The 25,174-nt window shown below is 37.3% G+C and overlaps 1 protein-coding gene across 3 annotated transcripts in view; it reads left to right on the top strand.

Moving 5' to 3' along the window:
• The first annotated feature begins 970 nt into the window (after window positions 1-970).
• The window catches only part of ATP6AP1L (ATPase H+ transporting accessory protein 1 like), a 58,487-nt gene continuing 34,283 nt past the window's right edge, over window positions 971-25,174 (top strand). For 2 of the 3 annotated variants that reach the window (XM_035014780.1, XM_035014779.1), the window contains exons 1-9: window positions 971-1,384; window positions 4,416-4,528; window positions 6,383-6,451; window positions 6,925-6,970; window positions 14,122-14,180; window positions 14,297-14,340; window positions 14,598-14,659; window positions 16,198-16,433; window positions 23,136-23,186. In XM_035014780.1, the coding sequence (XP_034870671.1) occupies window positions 4,416-4,528; window positions 6,383-6,451; window positions 6,925-6,970; window positions 14,122-14,180; window positions 14,297-14,340; window positions 14,598-14,659; window positions 16,198-16,433; window positions 23,136-23,186 (680 nt within the window). In that variant the 5' untranslated portion in view covers window positions 971-1,384. Of the gene's footprint in view, window positions 1,385-4,415; window positions 4,529-6,382; window positions 6,452-6,738; window positions 6,971-14,121; window positions 14,181-14,296; window positions 14,341-14,597; window positions 14,660-16,197; window positions 16,434-23,135; window positions 23,187-25,174 lie in introns of those variants that run through there. The other variant, XM_035014781.1, reaches the window with a different exon arrangement.

A 25,174-nucleotide genomic window follows, 5' to 3' on the forward strand; every position in this document is an offset into this window, starting at 1 on the left:
TAAGTTTACTCGGATAGGTTTTTTAAGTTAAAATTTCCAATGATATTAAAATTTCCAAACTTATGTTAACTATTTAGAAGACAACATCTTGGATTTGTAGCAGGTAGTTATATACAATGCTCTCTTTGAAACTAAGTGTGCTTATTAATTTTTGTCCAAAGAATCTGTTTTGCACTTATTATAAATGATGGCCTGAACTGTAGGACAACATCAAAATAGCACATATTCTCAATATGAGTTTTACTTTAGTGAATTAAAACTCGGTCTCTGGTGAGGTGGGGACCTGCATGTTCCTAATGAGCATTTTTGAGCGTGTTGGAGGCCTTTTCTTCCTTAGGACCCAGGTCTGGTAGGTTCTCCCTAATACTTAAACCTCCTTTCCTAGTCCATGCCTCTAATTATCACACTAAATTTGGTAGTTAGTAAACCCTTATAATAAAGTTTCTTTTGCACTGTAACTAACAGAAACCCATTTCAGGCTGTGTTAAGAACAAAAGGCAAGTTACTGGAAGGACACTGGGATAAGTCATAGACTTCGGTAGCAAGAGATACATACTGACCTCATGAGAGAGTAGAATCAGGAATTGGAAAGCCACTTCAAACTCTTCGAAAGAGTTCATTATGTCTCATTTCTTATCTCTTCATCTATTATATAACTGCCTCCCTCTACCCCTCAGCTATTGCTTGGAGTGGAGGTGTGGCCATTATCAGTGGAGGTCACCAGATTGCTATGTGAAACATTCCAGGTGTTTACCCCAGCAGTTATGTGCTCACATTTCTGTACATCACTGGGCTAGGAGCCTCATGGGGGTGAGGCCTAGGTCTTTTTCATCTTGTATTCCTGGCATGTAGCATACAGCAATGAATATTTGTCTAATGAACAAATTTATGAAAGAGCAGGACTCTTGTCTCAGCTTAGCTTGAGAACCAAGAACATAAATATATGCCATAATTTGGTATATTATTTGTGTTCCAAGAAGTCAAAGGGGAATCAAAAGTAAGAAAAATTAACATTTAAATCAAAAGCACTTATTTCATTTACTAACCTGATTCTAATCAACTCGGAAGTTGATTTGATGAAAATTAGGAGAAATCATGGCAGCAATCAGGCTCTGAACCTAATAAAGCGCCTGTATTAGTCTGGATTCTCCAGAGAAAACCAAATATATATATATCCATACATGTGCATATGAAATTAATCCTAAATAATCCTAAATTAATTCTATATATGATTTATTATAGGAGTTGGCTCATGCAGTTATGAAGGCTGAGAAATTCCAGTATCTGTTGTCAGCAAGCTGGAGACCCAGGAGAGCCAATGGTATAGTTCCAGTCTTAGTGAGTCTGAAGGCAGGAGAAGACTGAATTCCCTGCTTCAAGACAGGTAGAGAAAGTGAAGTCTCCCTTACTCCACTTTTTTATTCTATTCAGACCTTCAATGGATTGGATGAGGCACACTCATATTGGGGAAGGTGATATGCTTTACTCAGTCTACTGATACAAATACTAATCTCATTTAGGAACACTGTCAGAGACACAGCCAGAATAATGTTTAACCAAATACCTAGGCACCTTGTGTCCCAGTCAAGTTGACATATATTAACCATCACAGAGTCGCACCCCCTATAAGGGGCAAGAAGTACATAGGCTGGTATTTTGCTAATGAGCTGATGTAACTTGGATTTTGTATATTTGCATTTTCAAGCTATGGAATTTGATGAAATACTTGAATTAGTTGATTTTCTAGTTACGTTTGCCTAAATACTCAGGCCCTGGGAGTCACGACCATGTGGCATGAAGTAAGAATTAATTATGTGACATTTTTGATAGGCTTATTCATTACCCTGTACATTTTATTGAGCATCATCTAGGACCAGCAGTAGCTAAGGCTCTAGGTGTATCAGTTAGTTAGATGCAGTCCCTGCTGTCTTGGAGCAGGCCTTCCAGTGAAGAAACACACTGTAGATAGGTAACAAGAAAATATATGTCTCATACAAAGGTGATATATGTTATGATGAGGGTGAACAGAATGCAGGGAGAGTTAGAAGGGTATGAGGTGATCTCTACAGATGGAACAATATGTACAGTTACTGAGGTGCAAAAAAGTTGGCATGTGGAAGGTATTGAGAAAAATCGAAGCCAGTGTGCTGGAACATGGTACGGAGAAGGGTTGCATAAAATGAAGCAAGAGAGACCAGCAAGAGCCAGATCATGCAGGTCTTTGAAGGAGGTGGATGGATTTGGATTTTGAATCAGTGTGCTAAGACCATTGTGATTGATATGAACATTTGACTACTGTGATTTTTGGTCTGAGAGCATTTGGATGATTAGAGACTGTGGTCTGGCAAATGCTAGTTGTTCTTTCAGGCAAATATTATAATTAAGTCAGAGACATTTTTTTTTCCTTATGATAATACAGTTCTATATGATCACATATGATATTGGGAAGATAAATCTGTGATACTCAGATTTTCAGGTCACAGTAATATATCATAAATCAGAAAATGAAGCAAACACAAGGTATTTTCGGTTGAAAAGAAGGCAGCATGGATGTACAATCTCCTGTTCTCTCATGAAAACTGTTGGGATATTTTCCACGCCCCTCTGCATTTTCTGCATATCTTATGCGTGAGTCACTGTTTTTTTGTTTTGGAATATCTTTAGGATGCATGTATAGTGAACGGCCTTGAAAGGTAGAAATAGTGTCTCCCTCTTACAAAGGGCAGGTTTACTTACAGCCTTGGAAACTCAGGGTTTCTGTCCTGAAATGAAACCCACTGTGTGTACAAGCATCCATGTGGGCCCAGCTGTATTGCTCTATGAGCAAGGGAAATTGATGCAATATACTGATGCTCATGCTACTTGCTTCTGTGTGAGTAATGGAGTTCTTTGTGTCTGACCCAGAGTCTGTGTCTTCCGCCAGCATCCGTGAAACTGGCAGCTACCTTCTTAGCTTATCAATTAGTTAAATGTCATACCCTTCACAGTTCTGGACAGGGACCCTTCAGCCATCTGAGCAGGGAAGTGTAATGCCAGGCAGGTGATATCCTAGCGCTTTACAGCCTGCAAGTTATCACATTAACATTTTTGTCACTGCTTTTCTCTAAAGTCACAAGATGAGCTATTCTCTGACAACCACATCTTAAGTGTGACTTCTGATTTAAAATACATCTGTGAAACTTACTAGCTACTAATTATTTTACCTTAAATATTCTTTTTTTAAAAAAGATTTTATTTATTTATTTATTAGAGAGAGAGCACAAGCAGGGGGAGCGGCAGGCAGAGGGAGAAGCAGGCTCCCGCTGAGCAGGGAGCCTGATGCGGGACTCGATCCCAGGACGCTGGGATCATGACCTGAGCTGAAGGCAGATGCTTAACTATCTGAGTCACCCAGGTGCCCCTACCTTAAATATTCTTAACAAGTGGAAGAAAATGTCAACAACAGAAAGATTGCTATGTTGAAATTTTAGGATGATCAAGTCATAGAATATATTAAAATGAAATTGAAAGTGATTTAAAATTAAAATTTTTGTATACGTTTGTGTGCCTGAAAATATAACTGAAGCATATTTCCGTGGAAGGATTGTTACATGATAAGCACTAAGGAGCTTACACTCTGGTTTGTGTTAACAGAATCATTATTATTGCAGTGCGTGTCTTCACGGGCTTGGTTTCTTACCTTCCCCTGACCAGAAATTTGAGGAGCAATTGGTCAGACACTGCTGCCACTGCCATGGGAGACTATGAGGTATTGCTCTGGCAGCTGGAGGAAATATTTTATATTTGTACTGTCCAGTACAATGGCCCCTAGCCATGGGTGGTTACTGACCACTTGAGATTTTGGTTAGTTCGAATTGGGATGTACATAAATGTAAATTATATACCATATTTCAGACTTAGAGCAGAAAAAGAAAGTAAAATATCTCATTAATAATTATGTTTGAAATAATATTTAAATATGTTAGGTTAAAGAAAAAAATATTAAAACTAATTTTACCCCTGGCTTGTACTTCTTTCAGTGTGGCTACTAGAAAATTTTAAATTACATACACAGCTCTCAGTATATTTCTGTTGAACAATGCTATTCTAAATCCTTGCTACTCACAGGACATTCGGCAGGCAAGCAGCATCAGCATCATGTGGAAGCCTGTGAGAAACAGAGAAGCTCTCGCCCCACCCCAGACCTACTGGATCAGAATTTGCATTTTAACAAAATCTCACATGATTTGTATGCATGTTAAAATTTGAGTAGCAGAAAGCTCTAAGACAAGGATTGCCAGATTTAGCAAATAAAAATACAAGATTTCTGGTTAAATTTAATTTCGATAAACAACAAATGATTTTTTAAGTATAGTATGTCTAAATATTGCATGGAATGTACTTATTATTAAAATTATTGCTTTTTTGAAATTCAGATGTTACTGGGTGTCCTGTATTTTATTTGGCAAACCTGCCTAAGACTAAGCTCCTCCTTTCCAGACCTGTCTTGCTACCTGAAATTCCACATAATCAGGAAAAAGGCAGAAAGGTAAAAGACATGGCGGGTGGAAGTTGGGTAAAATGAAAGAACAGAGAAGAAAAGGAAATACAATGGGAAGTAGGAATAAGATGGGCATGGAAAAGCAACATTGATAGTGGTGACTTTTTCTATTTTATAATATTTCTTAGCATCTTTCTTTGTTATTTCTCCATCTCCACCCCCTAGCCCCCCCACCCCTATCCCTAGTCATTGCGCTTTCATCACCTCTTCTCATTTAGGGCTCCTTAGAGCTATGTTAGAAGATGGTGTGTGTGCAAAGTGGATAGTAAGGAAGGGGAAGTATGTCCTTTGGGTCAAGTCTCTAGACTTCCAATAATCCATCATCTCTGAAATGTCACTTACAAATAGCCCCTTTCAGCTACCAGTACTTTGCCATTAAAGAGATCAAGGTTCTTAAGTACCAAAAATGCTGACACTTTCGTTTTGGAGGATTTTCTTTATTGTGGCATTTTAATTGTATTTTTTAAATGTAAAATAACTCTTCAGGATTTTGTTGTTTGGTTTGTGTTTTTGCACACATTTTAGGTGGCAGGGGAGTGGGAGTGGAGACTGGCAAGGAGGAAATAACAATAGATAGTCTTTATTTAGCTAGGCATTGAAGTAAGAAAAGGTTTTCATCTATTATATTTATTTATTTAAAATTTTATTTTATTGTGTTAAGAACACTTAACATGAGATCCACCCTCTTAACAAATTTTTAAGTGCATAATACCGCATTGTTAACCATAGGTACAATCTTGTACAGCTTATCTCTAGAATTTATTAATCTTGCACAACTGAAATTTTATGCCCATTGATTGGTAACTTCCTATTTTCTCCTCCCTCCCCTGCCCCCCAACCCCTGGTAACCACCATTTCACTCTTTGATTCTATGCCATGCCTATTCTAGATACCTTATATAAATGGAGTCATGTGGTATTTAAGCCTGGCTTATTTCAATTATAATAATGTCCTCAGGGTTCATTCATGTCACATATTGCAGAATTTCCTTTTTTAAAGGCTGCATAGTATTCCTTTGTATATATATATCACATATTCTTTATCCATTCATCCATCCGCAGACACTAGGTTGTTTTTCCATCTTGGCTATTGTGAATATCAGTGCTGCAGTGAATATGGAAGCACTAATATTTCTTTGAAATCCTGATATCAAGTATTTTGGGTAAATACCCATAAGTGTAATTGCTGGATCATAAGGTAGTTCTATTTTTAATATTTTGAGGCATATCCATATTGTTTTCCCCAGCAACTGTACTATTTTGTATTCCTACCAGCAGTGTACAATCCAATTTCTCCACATCTTTGCCAACACTTGTCTGTTCACTTTCTTCTTTCCTTCCTTCCTGCCTGCTTTCTTTTTCTTTCTTTTCTTTTCTTTTCTTTTATTTCTTTATTTATTTGATGGAAAGAGAGAGAGCGAGCGAGACAGCGAGCACCCATACAAACAGAGGGAGCCACAGGAGAGGGAGAGGCAGACTCCCGCTGAGCAGGGAGCCCGATGTAGGACTCGATCCCGGGACCCTGGGACCATGACCTGAGCCGAAGGCAGACGCTTAACCGACTGAGCCACCAGGTGCCCCTATATGTCAGTTTTTAATGGCAATACTATACTGTTTAAATTATTGTAGCTTTACAATATATTTTTAAATCAGGAAGTGTGATACTTCCAGCTTTGTTCTTTCTCAAGGCAGGTTTGGCTATTTAGGGCCTCGATATATCTTTGCAACAGTTCTTTGAGCAAAATACTTTTGTCCCCACTCTGCAGATGGGGAAACTAGAGCTGGGAATGCAATTGAGGGCTGTCTGACTCCAAAGTCAGTGCTCTTTACCATTACATTCCAGATCTCTTAGCACATGGAGAGTCATGAATTTAACAGGAAACTGTGAAGTAGGACACATAAGTAAAATTAGGTAAGTTTCAGAGATTTTTACTCATTTATTCACCTGAAAAATGCATGTAATAATGTATATTTTGTAGATTTTTGAGGAGAGTTTAATAGCTTCCTGAAAAGCAGTATGAGATTCTTATTAAAAGTTAGAGTATCAAAACAATGCTAGTTTCTAAAAAGAGGTTAATTGAAAATCTGCTCCCTAATAATCTTTAATGAATAAGAAACATCCTAAATAGACCCACTGCTTTCACTCTATACTCTAAATTAAGCAGTATCAGGCCCCTCCCTCCACCCTCTCCCATGCATAATATATCCTGGGAATATGGTCTTTTTATTGGTTGACTATGTTGTCAGTCACAAGACATGGAAGATTCTGCCTCTGCTCTGTTTGCATTTAAGAATTAACAGATGTGTTTGCTTTGAAGAAACTGATTTATTTCTTGATGGGAAGAAAAATCTTCTTCAGTTTTTCACTTATTTTTTTATGTATAGGATTTTCACTGCCTTTGGGCCAAATACTTGCCAGGAAGAATGTAAGGTGAGTAATTGCATATTTGTTAATTCAGCGCATCTGTGAACTTCAATGCAAGTGTGAAATTAGATGGTTCTGTAATTTCTTTATATTGTTGCATAGCTATATTTATAATTCAGATCGGATATATTAAATTAGATCATTCTGTAGCTAACAAAATCATTGAACTAGAGTTTATAAATAAGACATGAAAATACAATCTTTTATAAGAAGCAAGAGTTATTCAAAATGCACAAGAAACATTTGTATTATGTATCAAAGTATGTATCTATGAGAAAATGACTCAAATCAGTGTTCAGGTTTCTTTTATACTTACAAGTAATACTAATTTCATGGTTTTCTCCTGCCATTGTTATGAGAGAAGAGAGCAAGGAAAAATTAAAAACCTCAGAAATATATAACCTGTCCTTCAAAGAAAAGGTGTTGAGTCATTTTAACTGGTAGGGGACGGTAATTGCTTGGAGTACATACACTTAAAACTAACAAGCAAAACTTCTATTCCTGTATCCTTTGTCTTTGGCTCTTTCCTTACCATATAAGGGAAACTATAGAGATTTATCTATAAGGGAGAATATTCAGAATCTGAATAGCAATTAACTTATGTTATATCTCCTAATTGCTCATTATGTGCCATCCCAGTAAATACATCAGGGAATTTAGTGTGAACACAAAGGATGGTGCCAAGTAGGATGGTCTGCCAAAACTGTGTTAAAGAATCTTTAAGTCACCAGCTGATAAAAACTGTAAGTGCAGGCATTTTCTATTTGTTTCCCCCGTTGTTTCTAAATCAGTTAGTGCTTTCCTTCAGGTTCATTTTCAAATAGTAAGAGACCTATACTGCTCTTAAGTTATTAAAGCTTAGTAAGGTTTCCTTACTTCATTTGTACAGAGATGACTGATTTGTGTATTACACTGGTAAAATGTACACCAAATACTATAAAAATCCCAGTTATGTTTTTGAAGCAAGGTTAATGGGTTTAAATAATCTCAGCTTCGGAAGGGACCCTAGAAATCACATCAATCCATGATCATTTGAATCTAAAAATATAGCATATTAATGTATTATGAAAGAAACAACAGTTGCTGTTTTATGAATGTCTTTCAAATCATAGATCTGAAATTTAAAATATCTTTCATTTTTATGGGTCAATTCAAGGTTCTTAAGTCTCTAGGAAGGATGATTGTATTTTAAATTAATACTTGTTTCCTAAGCTTAGAGAAAGTAGGGGTCACCACTCTTTCTTTACATATTTCTTCCTCAAATTGGGTTAAAACAATTCCTTTAACAAAAGGAAATATTTTGCCTCTCACACAGTATCCTGTGTGATCTCTCATTTTCTACTTCCCTTTCAGACTTTGTTCATTCATTAATCTGTTCATTCATTCATGCATGTAGCACATACATTTTTAATACTTGGTACCTTTAAATAGCTAGGTACTGTGCTAGGTACTGGGTCTACATTGGTGAGCAAAACAGAAATAGTCCCTGCCTTCATGAAGCTTTAAGTCTAGTGGAGGAGGTACTCTCATTAGTCAAATGTGAATCATGCTGTGAAAGAAGTGTGGGAGGCTATGAGCACATATAATAGGTGGATCTGAACTGGTCTGAGATAGCAGGAAGAGTGTTCTTAAGGAAGTGACATTTAAGCTGTAATCTATAGCAAAGGGAGGGAGTACCTAGGAGGAGGGGGAAGGGGAGGTTAGAGAACATTCTAGGTGGAGGGAACAGCAAGTGCTAAGACTCTTATGAGAGAAGAAGGGAACATGAAGCATCGAAGGAGCTGAACTAAAGACTGCTGGTGTAGCTAGAACAGACAGGGGAAGAGGACAGATGAGGTGAGCACAGTTAGCAGGTCTTTCAGGGTCTCAGAGGCCATGGTGGGAATGTGGTCTTCCTCCTGCACAGAACCATGGCAGAGCTGTTTCAGCTTCACCTTCATGAAGGCATTACTTTGCAGACTCATGATGGACTACAAAAATATGGGACCAGCCACTACAAGCTTCAGGCTCTTGATTACTTTTCAAAGATATTGCAGAGATCCCTTTTACTGGACAAGGATCGGAATATTTTTAGAGACAATATAGATTTTGTTTCTTTATTATTTATTTAAAAAAAATTTAACCAGTGTTTCTCAGTTTATTCACATAGATAACTTCAAACAGTTAATTCTTTACAATCTTACTTTAGTTCAGAGATTATGTAGTGATGTGAAAATGTATATATATATATATTTTTTTTTTTTAAAGATTTTATTCATTTATTTGTCAGAGAGAACACAAGCAGGGGGAACGGCAGGCAGGCAGGCAGGCAGGCAGAGGGAGAGAAGCAGGCTCCCCGCTGAGCAAGGAGCCCAATGCGGGGCTCAACACCAGGACCCTGGGATCATGACCTGAGCCGAAGGCAGACGCTCAACCGACTGAGCCACCCAGGTGTCCCGAAATGTATATATATTTTATCTTAGGTTGAGATTATGGTTTCCTATAAAACCTTGTTAATTCAGTCTTGTGGGTATGGGAAAGGCCTATCTAAATTATAGTTCATTTAAAAAAAGAAGTATAGCAGCATTATTGTTTGTTCATGACCATAGATTCATTGAAAAGAAAATAAGCCTTTGTTCTCTTCTAAAAACTTTTCATATGTGAACACTTGGAAATTTTTAATGAATAGAGCAAAGTCTCAAGCCAAGCGTATTATCAGTTTGGTAGCTCATCCATCCATCTATCCATCCATGCATACATGCCTTCATTCATTCATTCATATACTTTTATTCAGGAAACTTTTATTAAACTGTTCTGCTAACTAGATATTTCTAAATGACTTGATAAATTTTCATATTATTTAGATAAAATATCTCATAATTTTCTTTTTTTGTTCATTAAGACATTTTAAAATTGAATACTTAACCCTGTATCATGAAATGTGATTTTTGGATAAATGAAGTTTAAATTAAAGAAATTTTAAAAGTCTATTTGTGTACAATGATATTATTAGAAAGCTTGAAGCTCTTAAGAAGTATTGCCTGGGTATTAGTGTTTCTTTCATGTATTCAGTCACTTTGTAACTTGCAGTACAGAGTTTGAAATTTAAGTAAGATAGAGATCTTTTAGCTAAAGCACATCACTATTGTATTTACATGATTGCTGATTGGAGCCTCACTTTTGCTGCTCAGGAAATTAAATATCTTAGTGCTCCTAGGTGTATTTGGGTTCTGAGGACTGATTTATGCTAACCCTACTCACCAGAGACTATCAATCAGAATGCTAATTTATAAATTTTTAAAGGAAGACATCTTTTTTTCTTTTTTTTTAGAGACAAAGAAAGAGAGAGAGTGGGGAGGTTGGGAAAGGGTCGAGGGAGAGGGAGAGAGAGAATGTTAGGCAGGCTCTACGCCTAGCGCAGAGCCTGATATTGGGCTCGATCTCACAACCCTGAGATCAATACCTGGGCTGAAATCAAGAGTCAGATGCTTAATTGACTGAGCCACCCAGGTGCCCCAGAAGGCATCTTTTTAAAAAAGAATAAATTAAAAAAAAAAATCCATCAAAGTAATGCATATACATGGTTTTAAAAAAATCAGGTGTTACCAAGACACATCATAAATTATCGAAAAAAAAGTGTCTCCCATTTAGTCAGCTTCTCTAGTAACCAACAACTCCAGTTTTCCAGAATCTTACAGTCTCGAACATTTATTTCTCACTCATGTTACCTGTTGATAGCTATTCAGTGGGCTGTTGCAGGCCTGCTCCAGCTGTTTCCCATTTCTTGTCATTCCAAGACCTAGACTGAAAGAGCAGCCCCTGTTTGGGCACACCGTCATCAGGGCAGAGAGAAGGGGACAAGGAGGCGGCAGACACATGCAGCACCTCAGAAAGTTTCTGCAGAGCTGGTACATTGTTGCTTCCCCTCATGTTCCATTGGCTCGACCAAGACACAGCGCTGAGACTTACTGTGGGGCAGGAAATACTCTCTACCTACAGGGAGGTACTGCAAAGCATATAGCCAAGGGCAAGGATATATACATCTCGGATTATTTCCAGGGAGTTGGGAATAATCCTACAACCCACAACACTGCCACATTATTTAAATATGTGTAGAGGATTTCTCAATTTACACGTTTTATTTTATTTTTAAAAGATTATTTATTAGAATGAGTGAGAGAGAGAGCACGAGCAGGGGGAAGGGGGAGAGGAAGAAGCAGACTTCCCGCCAAACAGGGAGCCTGATGTGGGGGCTCGATCCCAGGACCCTGGGACCACGACCTGAGCTGAAGGCAGACGCTTAACCGACTGAGCTACCCAGGCGCCCCTCCAATTTATACATTTTAGACATTGCCTAACAACTTCCTGTTATTGCTGACAAAGTTTTTGCCTCCAACACTGCCTTCACCTTCCTTTTCTTCATTCCCCCACCCATCTAATATATAGTTACATTACTACTTTCAGTTAAATCTGTGCTGGCATCAGTGTGACTGTGCGTGGATTATTCACTGACAAGCCAGTTAGCATACTATAAATGTTTCTCTTTTCTTTATACAACTCTTTGCTTTTCTCTTGAGTTAAAAATTATTACCCTTTTTCATTTGCAATATTTAAAAATATATATATTCTTGGGACGCCTGGGTGGCTCAGTCAGTTAAGCATCTGCCTTTGGCTCAGGTCATGATCCCAGGGTCCTGGGATCGAGCCCCGCATCGGGCTCCCTGCTCCGCAGGAAGCCTGCTTCTCCCTCTCCCACTCCCCCTGCTTGTGTTCCCTCTCTCGCTGTGTCTCTCTCTGTCAAATAAATAAATAAAATCTTTAAAAAAAATAAAAAAATATATATTCTTAATTCTTTTCACAAGTCCCCTCATCTAATATGTAGTGTAGCGTCTCAAATCCTTTTACCTAGAGCCCTCCCTCTAGGTCTCCTCTTTGGAGCTCTTTTGTCCTCTCACTGCAATCTGGATCGATGCTCTCTAGGTCTTATATGCAATAGGCATCCTGAAGTTTTTCTTCCTCACCCTTCTAAGTTAGAGCCTCTGTTGATTAGTGCCTGGGCTTCCTCTTTCTTGGTTTCCTCTCACTTTGTTTGAGCACATCCTCCTTTAGCGTCCACGAAAGGGTGTGAGAGATACATTTTCTGAATCCTTGTATGATTCTTGTGTTTGTTTTTTTCTAATTTCTGGAAACTAATAATACATTTTTTGTATCCAGGCTCTAAAATGTTACAAGTACCTCATCTCACAAATATGACTCAAAATGGATAACAGAGCTAAATGTAAAAGCTAAAACTTTAAAACTTCTAGATAAAGCACAGGAGAAAATTTTGTGATGTTATGTTAAGAAAATGGTTTAGACCCAGAAACATAGACAATAAAAGAAGAAAAACAAATACATTAGACTTTATGAAAATTAAAATGTTTCCATTTTGAAAGTCACCATTAAGAAAATGAAAAAGCAAGACAGAATGGAAGAAAATGTTTTCAATGCAAGTATCGGACACAGGACTTGTATCCATACAGAGAACTCTTTCAACTCAATAAGAAGAGACAGTTAACTTAATTAAAAATGTGATAAAAGATTTAAACACAGAGTTCACATAAGAAAATATATGAATGGTCAATAGGCACAAGGAAAGATGCTAATTCTTGTTAGTCATCAGGGAAATGGAAAAGAAAACTACAATGTGATAGCAATCAATGCCTATGAGAATGGATAAAATTGAACAGATTTACAGTACAAATATTAAAAGAACGTGGAGCCACAGAAAAGCTCATATAGTGAAATTGGCAGTTTTGTTAAAAGTTAAACTTTTACTATATGACTCCGCCATTCTTCTTCTGGGTATCTATTCAAGAGAAACAAAAAAATATTCCACATAAGCCCTGTACACAAATATATTTATATCTTTATTTGTAGTAGCCCCAAACTCGAAACACCATAAATGTCCATCAGTGGATGCCTAGACAGACAAAATGTGGTATATCTGTACAATGAAATACTTCTCAGTAATTAAAAGGAATGAGATATTAATATATATAACAACATCAGAGAATTCCAGTCATTATGTTTAGACTGAAAGAAGCCAAACACTGAAGAATATATATGATTCTTTTTATAATTCTAGAAACTTATTTTAAAAAGTCCTTATCTTTTAGAAATACATACTTAAATCATATTAATTTCTGATATTTCCTTCAAAATAATACCAGAGAGGGGAAATGGGTGAGCTCATAGTTGAAACAAGATTGCTTATACCTTGATAATTACTAAAGCTGGATGGTGGGTACAAGTACATGGGGGTGGGAAGAGGGCTTATGTTTTTCTGTTTATATTGTATGTGTTTACAATATTCCATGATAAAAAGATGTGTAGATCTTCTAAGTTAGCAGTTTCACTTCTAGGAATTTATGTTAAGGAACTTCTTGGGGGCATGAACAAACAGTCCACAATAAGGTTCAATGTAGTATCGTTTGTTAATTGGAAACAACATAAATACGTAATAGGAATTTGGTTGAATAAATTGATACATTTGTATGATGTAATACCAACATGGAATTCAAAATTATGTCAGAAAATCATGTTGAGCACCGGGTGATGGATGGAATTGTTGAATCACTATATTGTACATCTGAAACTAATATAACACAGTATGTTAACTAACGGGAATTAAAAAGTTAAAAAAATTATGTCAGAAAAATATTACATGAGAAAATATTTGTGATATATTTTTAAGTTGAAAAAAATTTTGCAGGCTCCAAAACAGGATGTTTACACATACCTGTTTTTGAATTTTATAAAAAGTAAATTTATGTGTGTTGTATGTGTACATCTGTATGTGTGTGTGTGTGGAGTGAAACACTGGAAGGATATATAATTTATATCCCCATAATTTTCAGAAAAAGTTTTTTGGCAATAGAGTCTGTCTTGTTTTTTAATTAAAAAAATGAATATTTTTGCTTTAATATGGTAACAGTACAATAAGTATAAAACTTCACTGTAAAAGATTTTATTATGTTTCATTATTTATTTCCTTTATTATTTGGTTACTATTTATTTTGGTTAGACCTCAGTGTTTAGTACATTACTTGGTACATGGTAATATTCAGTGGATAAGAATTAGGGTTTATATTTACAAATTAAAAAAAAATTCTGACTTTTTCTTATTTTCTTTGAAGAACATGTATTACTTTTTTAAATCAGAAATTCACTATGAAAAAGTGGACAGTTTTGACAGGTAAGTTTCTGTCTTCTCTTGAGATGTAATAAACTGAAATATCCTCCTTAAAACTTCCTATGAAATCTGAAATATAGATATTTGTTCAGCATCTTTTTATTTTTGTTTTTTTCTAGTTTCATCTCTCGAACTTCTTCAAATAAAGAAGTGGTTATAAACGGTAAGACCTGTATTTGCCTGTATGATTTCTTGAAGGGTTGAGGAGAAGGGTGTTGTTTGTGTTGGGCTTCACTGAATACTGGTGATTGGGGCAGGAGTCTCACATGTAAAAATCTCTTAAACTGGTGTATTCCAAATTATGAGCCAGAAGAGGCTCAAGCCTGGCATATTTTACGGTGCTTAGCATTTTAGTATCATTCAGGTACATTAATAAATCAGTGACCTTTAGCCTTTGTACTCATATCATTTATTTGACAGATCAGCAGAGTAATGGAGACATGAATCCAATCCAGAATTTCACAACAATACCAATCACACAGGTATGGATATGTTAGGAAACTAGGTTGTATCTTTAAAAAAAATTTTTTTTAAACACATTTCAATCAGGTCAGAGCAACTGTGAAAATATGAATAATACTTCTGTTAATAACTAACATTTTTAAGTTTTGGGTGGGGAAATGTATTATAGTAGTCTTCTCGTAAATAAAAAACTAAAGCTATACTTCCTCTTGTATATTTTCATTACAATACTCAGTTTTACTTTAGTTGCTTTCCAGACAGGATCACTATAGTAACAGTTTATCTTTGGTTCCTGGTAAGCTTGGATTGCTGCTGCCTCTTTAATTTCTCTTTTATCTGTACTAACATTGGAGTAATCGGTATGGACTAGTTGATCCAGATAAGTAGATCTTCGGTCAGATATTTGTGACTTCTAGAGTCAAGTACTGAAGTGCATTGTCTCGGGCTGCCTCAGGTTTCATAAGATGAAGGATGATGTTAGAAGACCCTGCTAGTTTTTGTATATTACACGATCTGGACAGACTGTCTAGGCAGTAGCCACTAGCCACATGGGATATTTAAATTTAAATTCAAATGAAATAATGTTAAATAAAATTAAAAATTAATCTCAGTTGCACTGGCCCCATTTCCAGTGCCATGCTAGCTACAGAAAGCCAGTGACGGCGACACGGCACAGTGCAGATATAGAACATACCCAGTGTTCCAGAATGTTCTATAGGATATTAGTGGTCTGGAGAATTAGGCTTGATAGCTAGAAACCTCTTGTTATGTTTGTTTGCTTAACATATTAATTTCTTTATTTTAAAATCTTGCCTTATTTGGGTTCCTATTTTTTGAAGAGATAGATTACTGCCATTAGTTCATGACATGGTGAATTTTTGTTTTTAATTCCTAGACTTTTTTTTTTTTTGAGCAGTTTTAGGTTTACAGAAAAAATTGAACAAAATAGAAGGTTCCCATATGCTCCCTCAATCCCTCCCCCTCTTGAGTTTCCCCTTTGTTTAACATCTTGTGTTATTGTGGTGTATTTCTTAAAGTTGATGAGCCAATATTGATACATTATTATTAAGTACAGTCCATAGTTTACGTTCAGATTCACTCTTTGTGTTGTACATTTTATAGGTTTTAACAAATGTATAATAATATCTACCTACCATTATGGTATTTTACAGAATAATACTTTCATGGCCCTAAAAATTTGTGCTCCACCTATTCATCCCCACTCTCTCTCCCAGCCTGGAAACTTCTTGAGTCTATATTGCTAATATTATTATTTGCAAAGTCGGCTTTTTTTTTTTTTTTAATAATTTAGTCCTTTCCAATTTGGGTGCTTTGTGGAACTAGGCTTATATACCTTTCAGATATATCTATCAATTTTGGCTTGTTAAATGATTAAGATGGGCCCACCTATCATCTCCTTTGTCCCACAGTAACATGGACTCTGGAGTGAGAAAGATGAAAGTTTCAACAGGTTGTAAATTAGTCCTTTTACTCCAAGAAGCCTTTTGTGCCATGGAAACAAACCCGTCTCTTAAATTTTGTTTATTTGGTTAACTAGACTCTCAACTACACTCTGAGCAGACAAGGACATTTAGAAAAAGAACCTTGGAATGCATTCAGCCATCATAGCCCAGTCAATGTCTCCATGGATGGAATTCCCTGCATTCTTTTCTGGGCCAAAGGAATAACAGTAAAATTTAAGAATCAGACCTGGCTGGACCTTACAGATGAAGCTTTTGGCCAGACGGCAGCAGTGGACATTAGCAACTCAAATTGCAGTGAAGAAAGTGCCATGTAAGTTGATTGCTTTGCTGGAGGCCCTTAGGGCGATTGTAGTCTGTTAACTGGGCCGTCAAGTTTTCTGACGATTCAGAAAATGGTACAGGTAGGTTCGTGTGTAGTGAACTTGAAACACATCTCTTATGAAATGTCTAATGTCTAAAATAAAAGAAAAAAAAATTTCCCCCAGCAGTTCTCTTGTTACATACCTTGAGGAAAATCAGAGTTGTAAAAGTGAAGGTTTTCCAAATTCATTCTGAAAAATGAACAGGATTCCAGGCTTGGTATCAACTTCAAATGTGAGGTATCATACGACTTTTGTCCTGGCAGGAGGAAATCATGTATCATGGAGCAGAGTCATACATCTTCTAGTGGGTGAAAAAAGAGAAGGCTGACTCTAGCCAGGGCAGATTTCTGATTCGAGGGAGCGTTCTGAAGTTGTGGGACGTTGCCAGTTTGCATATGTGCAAGAGTAGCTTTGAATGGCCATATTTCAGGGAATTCTTTAGGACATTTGTTCAAAATGATTTAAATAATTCCTTTTGATTTGAGATAAGCAGATTAAACAAATATCCCTTTTGAAGAGGAAATCAATTTCCCGTACCTTTCTCTGCTTTCTAGTCATCCAAGCGAAAAGTTTTTGCTTGTATTTGTTTTGGTGGAGGAGGAATAAGTCTGGCATATCCCACTTGCTTTTTATAAATCTCCTTGCTTTCAACATTTGCTGGTATAATGAAAGCTTTTGGAAGATTGTCTGCATTTGTCCTGGCCTGGTTTAGATGGACAGAATGCTTTGTATACTCTGTGCGTGTGTGCGCACGTGTGTGTGTGGGCGGGGGGGGGGGGGGTATTCATTTTATATATTTGGGCTGGAAATACTTTTTTACTCCTGAACTTTACTTTTCATTTAAAAATTATTGATGATGGGTAAAAGTGGATTTTATTAATATTACAAGTTTTGGTGAGTATCTTGCTATTCAGAATGATTATCTCTTATTAGGGAATTAAGGAATTGTAAGTATAAGCATCCAGAGTCCTCCCAGATTTGTTTATTCTGTGGCAGCACAGACTACCAAAGAGACTCCAGCACTGCTGAGAGCTTGGGACTTTTTTCTTGTGCTCTAATTAATTCCCTACAGGGCTCTTTATTTGTGGCCAGCTGCCTGGAGAGAGGCTGATTGCCTAGGGATCATCTTGCCTGTCTGTGGCTGACTGGCACACCTTGATTCCATTTATTCTTATCCCTGGGTATTTGTGGGGAAGATCAGAGCACCACACTTTTTTGCTGGGCTTTAGAAATCTTAATGATCACTGGGAACCCAGAGACAGAAAGAATGAAAACTTGGCTTCTTGTCCCAGTTCTGCCAGTGCAGTGCGCGTTGTGACTTTACAAATAGGAGCCGCCATAGGATCATCATCTAGGAATGGAGATGATGATATCTATTAATTGTAACAGGCCTGAAGCACTTGCCTTGGACCAGGCACAGTGCGAGGACTTGACAGGCACAATATCTGCTATTCCTCAGAGTACTGTTGAGTCACAGACTGTTACCATCCAAAATCAAGCCTCCTAGAGGTTAAGAAACTTGATAAGATCACACAGCTTATTGGATAATAGAGCTGGGGCCTAAAATGTCTTTAACAATGACATTTTACCTTCTCTTTCTTGGTCCTGTCTCATAGCACTGTGAAAATCAAACTGTGAAATGTATGCACGAGAACTTTGAGAACTCTTCAAGTGCTACTCGAAGTAGTAGTATTATCTTCCTAACATACTAACGATAACTAGAGTAAAATAGTGCCTATGCCTGGTTACCTGGTGGAGAGACCTAGGGAAGCTTTGGTTTTCACAATGCACAAAGGAATGATTTGGGGGGACCTGGCTTTCTTCTTGGTCACCACCTACATACTCTACTAGGATGAGTCTTGAGTGAGCAGCATCTACCTCCTGGAGTCCTGTTCAGGCGAGTGTGCGGACATCCTGGACAGCCCACCCATGGGGATGAATGGAAGGCTTCCCAGTACATGAGGCATGCAGGGACCAGATACTGAGACCAGCCCTCATTCCTGTGAATCATGCACATTAGTGAGATGCCTTTGCTGTGCTGGCAAGGAAATCTTAGGTTCTCAAGAACCAGAGAGGGAGTTGCTGAAAGAATAAACCCAAGTAAAGACATAACCATGTAAGGTCAAAAGCACAGATTAAAAAAAGGTGACCTTGTTTTAGTGCTTGGAAACAAAATGTTCAGGGAAAGGCAAGTTGTTGGCAGACAGATTTGCTATGGAAATCTTTTAAAATAGTGAATATAGAGCATAATCCAAGCTTCTGGGGGTATTTTGAACTTAGGCAATTACAGTCGGAAGAATTCAGAGTCTCTTTTAAACATGGGAGGTTAGGGCGCTTGGAAGAGTAAAAGCAGCTCTTTTTTGAGTGACTTGCTAGATTGTATTTCTCCTTCGTGTTCCCAGGTTATGGTGCAATGCTTGGCTCTTAGAAGAGTCTCACTGAATCGTTGTTGAATTTGCTTTGTTGAAATCAGGCATGTTCTTTACTCTGTAGCAGAGCATGTTAACAGCTCTCACTGAAGCCAAGACTGCTGGAGAAAGCTCTTGGAGTGTCAGAAGCTTAGAGGCCATTGACCTGCTCCATCAGGAAAAGGGGACAGCAGTTAGGTGGACTCGGTATGGCCTTGCTTTGAGGTTTAGTTCATCAGCTACAGAGTCATTTTATGGATAGCTAAGCTATTCTGATTCCTTGGAAGAAGTAGAGAAATTTCTGTTAAAACAAGTGACCAAACTTGTAAAATACTATTCAAGAAATAAATTTTATTTCTTTAAAGTATTTTAAGTGCTTTGTAATAGGCTATCAGAATAGTCTTAGAGAAAGGCCCTTTTGGAGACCTGCTTTACTGAATAAATTAGCTTATAAAGTGTTCATAAATGAATGCTTCTAAGGTGTCTAAGCTTAACAATGTTAGGAAAAAAAGATAATTCTCTTAGTAACTTTATGTGGTTTATTTTGTAAATACCCTTCCCCTTTCCCCATAAATAGTATGACAATAAATTTCAGCTCCATCACTGACATTTCTGTTTCTTGATAAGTAGGACTAAATAAATGAGATTACATTTGTGTGATGTTTTTTTCAAGCTTGTAATCGGACGTTTTATGGCTATCCACTTTTGCTTTTTTGGTTTTATAATGTATGTGGAGGTGTTATAACTTCTAGACATTATAATGTCACATAGCTGCATCATCCTTTCTGTATTTAAATTTTTCACATTTTCTCACTTCAGTTATTTAGCTTTTTTTCGTTCTTATTTTTCAGGCTTATTGAAATGTAAATAAAATACACTAAACTGCACATATTTAAAGTACACAGTTTGATCAGTTTTGACATATTTGTGCACCCACAAAACCATTACTACAATCAAAACAGCAAACATTTTCATCACCCTCCAAAGTTCCTTGTGCGCCTTTGTAATCTTTCCCTCCTGCCACTCCGAGCCCTCCAGGTAACCACTGACCTGCTCTCTATAGTTATAGGTGAGTTTGCATTTTCGCATAATCATATAGGCGCACCTGGGTGGCTCATTGGTTAAATGTCTGACTCTTAGTTTCGGCTCAGGTCATGATCTTGCAGTTGGGGAACTAAGCCCTGCTTGTGCTCAGTGCAGAGTCTGCTTCAGATTCTTTCTCCTTCTCCCTCTGCCCCTCCCTGCTCATACACACACTCTCTAAAATGTATAAATAAAATCTTTAATAAATAAGTAAATAAATATAGTCATAGGGTGTATACTCTTTTTTAGTCTGGCTTCTTTCACTTAGCTTGATGTTTTTGATATTCTTTGACATTGTTACAGGTTTCAAAGTGATGTTTCTTTTTAACTGCTGAGTAGTAAGTACTCCATTATATGGATATACCACAACTTATTTATCCATCCACCTCTTGATGGAAATTTGGTTTTGCTCCAGTTTTTAAATAACTTTCCAAGGAAAGTTGCTTTAAACATTCATGCACAAGGCTTCGTAGGAGTGTATATTTTCATTTTTCTTAAATACCTAGGAGTAGAATGGCTAGATCATATGGTATGTGCATGTTTAGCTTTTTAAGAAACCGCCAAATTGTTTTTTAAAGTCATTGTACCATTTACCTTTCCACCAGCATTGTATGAGGAGGTTCCAGGTGCTTTACATCCTTACTGACACTTGGTATGGTCAATGACTGTAAAGAAAATATTTTGTTTCTGCATAGTTAGCAATTTCTGAACAAATGTTCAAAAGGAATGAAATTTTTCCATTTGCAACGACGCGGTTGGAACTGGAGGGTATTATGCTGAGTGAAATAAGTCAATCAGAGAAAGACATGTATCATATGACCTCACTGATATGAGGAATTCTTAATCTCAGGAAACAAACTGAGGGTTGCTGGAGTGGTGGGGGGTGGGAGGGATGGGTGCCTGGGTGATAGACAGTGGAGAGGGTATGTGCTGTGGTGAGCACTGTGAATTGTGTAAGACTGTTGAATCACAGACCTGTACCTCTGAAACAAATAATACAGTATATGTTAAAAAAAAAAAAAGAAGAAGATAGCAGGAGGGGAAGAATGAAGGGGGGGAATCAGAGGGGGAGATGAACCATGAGAGACCATGGACTCTGAGAAACAAACTGAGGGTTCTAGAGGGGAGAGGGGTGGGGGGATGGGTTAACCTGGTGATGGGTATTAAAGAGGGCACGTTCTGCATGGAGCACTGGGTGTTATACGCAAACAATGAATCATGGAACACTACATCAAAAACTAATGATGTAATATATGGTGATTAACATAATAATAAAAGAAGATGTATATGCATGATATATATGTTTTCTGAAACAATATACAAGGCAATGTAAACTTGAAAATACATCTGAAAAACATAGCCTATAATTTGAAAAAAAAAAAAAAAAGAAGTAATGAACCTCAGGACCATGGAAATATTCCAGTGCTTGGAAACCCACAGAGGCTACTTGTCTTCCTCTTAGAGACAATTATTTACATTCATCTTTATGGTGAGCTATTTATTCCCATCCAGAGGCTGATAAAACTCATCAGCTTACATTGTGAGGTAGGTACCTGGTACTCTTCTCTTTTCACGTGCCAAGGAAAATTTTTGACACTAAGGAAGCAAATGTTTCCCTCTCTTGGGGTTAAGGGGGACCTCTGTCTCTCTTTTATATAAACTCCCAGATTCACAATTTTGGTGTTCCTCACCTGTATTACAAATCCCAGTATGTACAGGATGACATCTGGCTCTCATCCTGTTGCCCAGGCAGAAGAATTGGGTTAAAAGGGGAACCAATGCGGTTATTGCTATAAATTAGTAATACTCTGTCTCACATCCAGGAAATCTCATGTTAACTTTCAGAAAAATGTGAATAAATATGGATATTAAGAGCTTAAGAGTAGGTTCTTTTTTTTTTTTCACAATACTTTTTTTTTTTTAATTTGTGATCTATCTAAATTGGTGGTATTATCAGAGAAGTGTTAGGAATAATGTTTTATGAATGCTAAATCCTTATTTTACATTATGAGGAGTTCACAGATAATATCTGAAATTAATAAATCAAGAACAGAGCTTTATGATAATAATAGCCACAAATACCACAAAAAACATTTAAAAGAGCTGAAAATGGGGTACAACTATGAGTTGGGTGACTTGGGAACTGTTGTCTTATGGTTTTTTTTTTGTTGTTCTTATGTTAATCCCCATACATTACATCATTAATTTTAGATGAAGTGTTCCATGATTCATTGTTTGTGCATAACACCCAGTGCTCCATGCAGAATGTGCCCTCCTCAATACGCACCACCAGGCTAACCCATCCTCCCACCCCCCTCCCCTCTAGAACCCTGTTTGTTTTTCAGAGTCCATCGTCTCTCATGGTTCGTCTACCCCTCAGATTTCCCCCGTTTCATTCTTCCCCTCCCGCTACCTTCTTCAAGAGTAGGTTCTTTTTTTCCTGACCTCTGCTGACTGGTACTTGACTTATTCTATATAATGTAATGATTTACTTAACAGTTTTTTTTTTCAGATTTTATTTATTTATTTGACAGAGAGAGAGGCAGCGAGAGAGGGAACACAAGCAGGGGGAGTGGGAAAGGGAGAAGCAGGCTTCCTGCAGAGCAGGGAGCCCAATGTGGGGCTCTATTCCACGACCATGGGATCATGACCTAAGCCAAAGGCAGACGCTTAACAACTGAGCCACCCAGGCGCTCCTTAACACTGTCTTTTGAAGAGTAAAAATTTTGAATTTAATAAACTCCAGTATATCCATTTTTTCTTTATATTTCATACTTCTATATATTTTTAGTTTATTTTTTTTAATTAACATATAATGTATCATTGGTTTCAGAGGTAGAGGTCAGTGATTCATCAGTCTTATATAACACCCAGTGCTCATTACATTACATGCCCTCCTTAATGTCCGTCACCCAGTTACCCCATCCCTCCACCTCTGTCCCCTCCAGCAACCCTCAGTTTGTTTCCTATGATTAAGAGTCTATTATGGTTCTATATTTTTTCAAGAAACCATTGGCTAGTCCAAGATTGCAAAATTGCTCTATGTTTATTCTATAAGTTTTATTGTTTTAGTTTTTCCATTTTGAGGTGATTTTTTAGTATAGTGTGAAGTAGAGGTTATTTCTATTTTGATGGACTGTGTTGTTTCTGTTTTCTTAGTTTGTCTCTGAAGTTTGGTGATGCTGAAATTCCCAAAGGTCTTGATATAAGGTAGGTATGGATATTACTTTGGAGTGTTATAGGTTCAGCACTTCATATTGGCTCCATATAATTTACTCACTCAACATGTAGTATCGAGGACCCACTATGTGCCAAGCACTGTGACATGTGAAATGCCACATATAACGAACTATGCAAAGTTAGCAATATTATGGTGGGATCCGATAGTAATGATTTCTTTAGTTTCTACCAAAGCATCTGTATAGATTTTCCTTCTTCAGTTAGGACTTAGAAATTACATGAACCTGAAAATGTGATACTCTTTTCCTGTGAGCAAAAAATATATGTAAAGCTCCAAAGCTGAAGCTCTGGTTTGAAGTTATTTTCTATATCGTGCCTTTCAGTGAATCACACTTATCACTTTATAATAACAAAAAAACTCTCTGTTAGCTGAATTTCCCAGCAGATAACCCCGGCCTACATTTTGCTGTGTTAATGTGTGGAAGAATGCATCTGCCAACAGTGGTTTATTCAAGTAGTTAGGAACTGCTCCAGGAGTGGGGACAATGTCAAAGCATTATATTTTTTTTCTTATGAAAATAAAATGTTTCTGTTCCTATAGGACCAACCTTTTAGAGGAGATAAACAGCTGTGTCTTTAACATTACTTGAAAAAACCAGTAGGATGTGCTAGGACAGTCTTTCCTAAGCTGTGTTCATGGAACACTTCTGCTATGTAAAAATATTTATAAGATTCCCCAGGAAAGGGGTTCTGTGGTCAAATATGTTTGAGAAAGACTGCACACCGTGTCCTCCTCTTGGAGATTCACAGTATAAATTTGTATATTAAAGTGACTGTGAAGACATGCTTTTAAGGAAGATTGTAGCACTTGGTGACTTTGATTAACCTCTTTTCCTATGTTTACTTTAGAAAGCTCTTTCCTCAGAATATTTGACTACATATCATGGAACCACTAGTGTTTCACTGGTCATAATTTAGAAAATACATGTCATCATCTTTTAGATAAACTTTATAAGGAAAATAGAATCCCACAAGGTGAACAAGCGTACAAACACGAATATACATATCTGTTTGATAGGAGTAGTTTTTATTCAAATAGCACTTTTTTTTCCCCAAAAGGAAAATAGCTTTATGATTATTATTTTTTTCTTTCGACAAAGGAATGCGGCAGACACTGTCAGTACCCCATCTATGTCACTTTGGGCTTTTTCCATTTGAGAGCACTATACCAGCTCAACTTTGAACTGTCCGCCTTTCTTTGCCTAAAAGCTTCCTTTAGCCAAAGGGGTCCACTGCCTCCCATCCCTACCCAAGCAACTCTCAACCAATGACGGAAAGAAGTGTATAAATACCCCAGCTCCCTCACCCTCAGCCTCAGGTCAGATAACAAGCATGTGAACTACATTTGTTCCCAGTGGACCCCATGAGCATCAAACTGCACTTGCCCACAGTGGAAACTTGCTAATAATGCATCCTTTTGGGGTGTCTTCCATTCCTCTGTCATTTTTCTTTTCTCCATTTGACATATTTTGAATTCCCAAATAAATTTGGGACTACCTCCCCAAGTACTTCTTCTCTTCACATCATTGTCTCAGGGTCTGCTTCTCCAGGAGTCCAGTACATGACAAGAAAACAAAATCAGGAAATATTTATCTATAAAAAGAACTTGAAAATCATTCGTAATTTAATCACCATTTGTAATCATTATTAACATTTGATCTTTGTTCTTCCAGAATTTTTTTTCTACGCAGTCACATGTTTGTTTGTTTGTTTTTTTAAAGATTTTATTTATTTGACAGAGAGAGACACAGTGAGAGAGGGAACACAAGCAGGGGGAGTGGGAGAGGGAGAAGCAGGCCTCCCGCAGAGCGAGGAGCCCGATGCGGGGCTCGATCCCAGGCCCCTGGGATCATGACCTGAGCCGAAGGCAGGCGCTTAACGACTGAGCCACCCAGGCGCCCCCATTTGTTTGTTTTTTAATGAAAAAGTGATCATGGCATATTATAACTTTTTTTTTC

This window comes from Mirounga leonina, unplaced genomic scaffold, assembly GCF_011800145.1.
Source record: "Mirounga leonina isolate KUSES-001 unplaced genomic scaffold, KU_Mleo_1.0 Mir_168, whole genome shotgun sequence".
Classification (NCBI taxonomy): Eukaryota; Metazoa; Chordata; class Mammalia; order Carnivora; family Phocidae; genus Mirounga; species Mirounga leonina.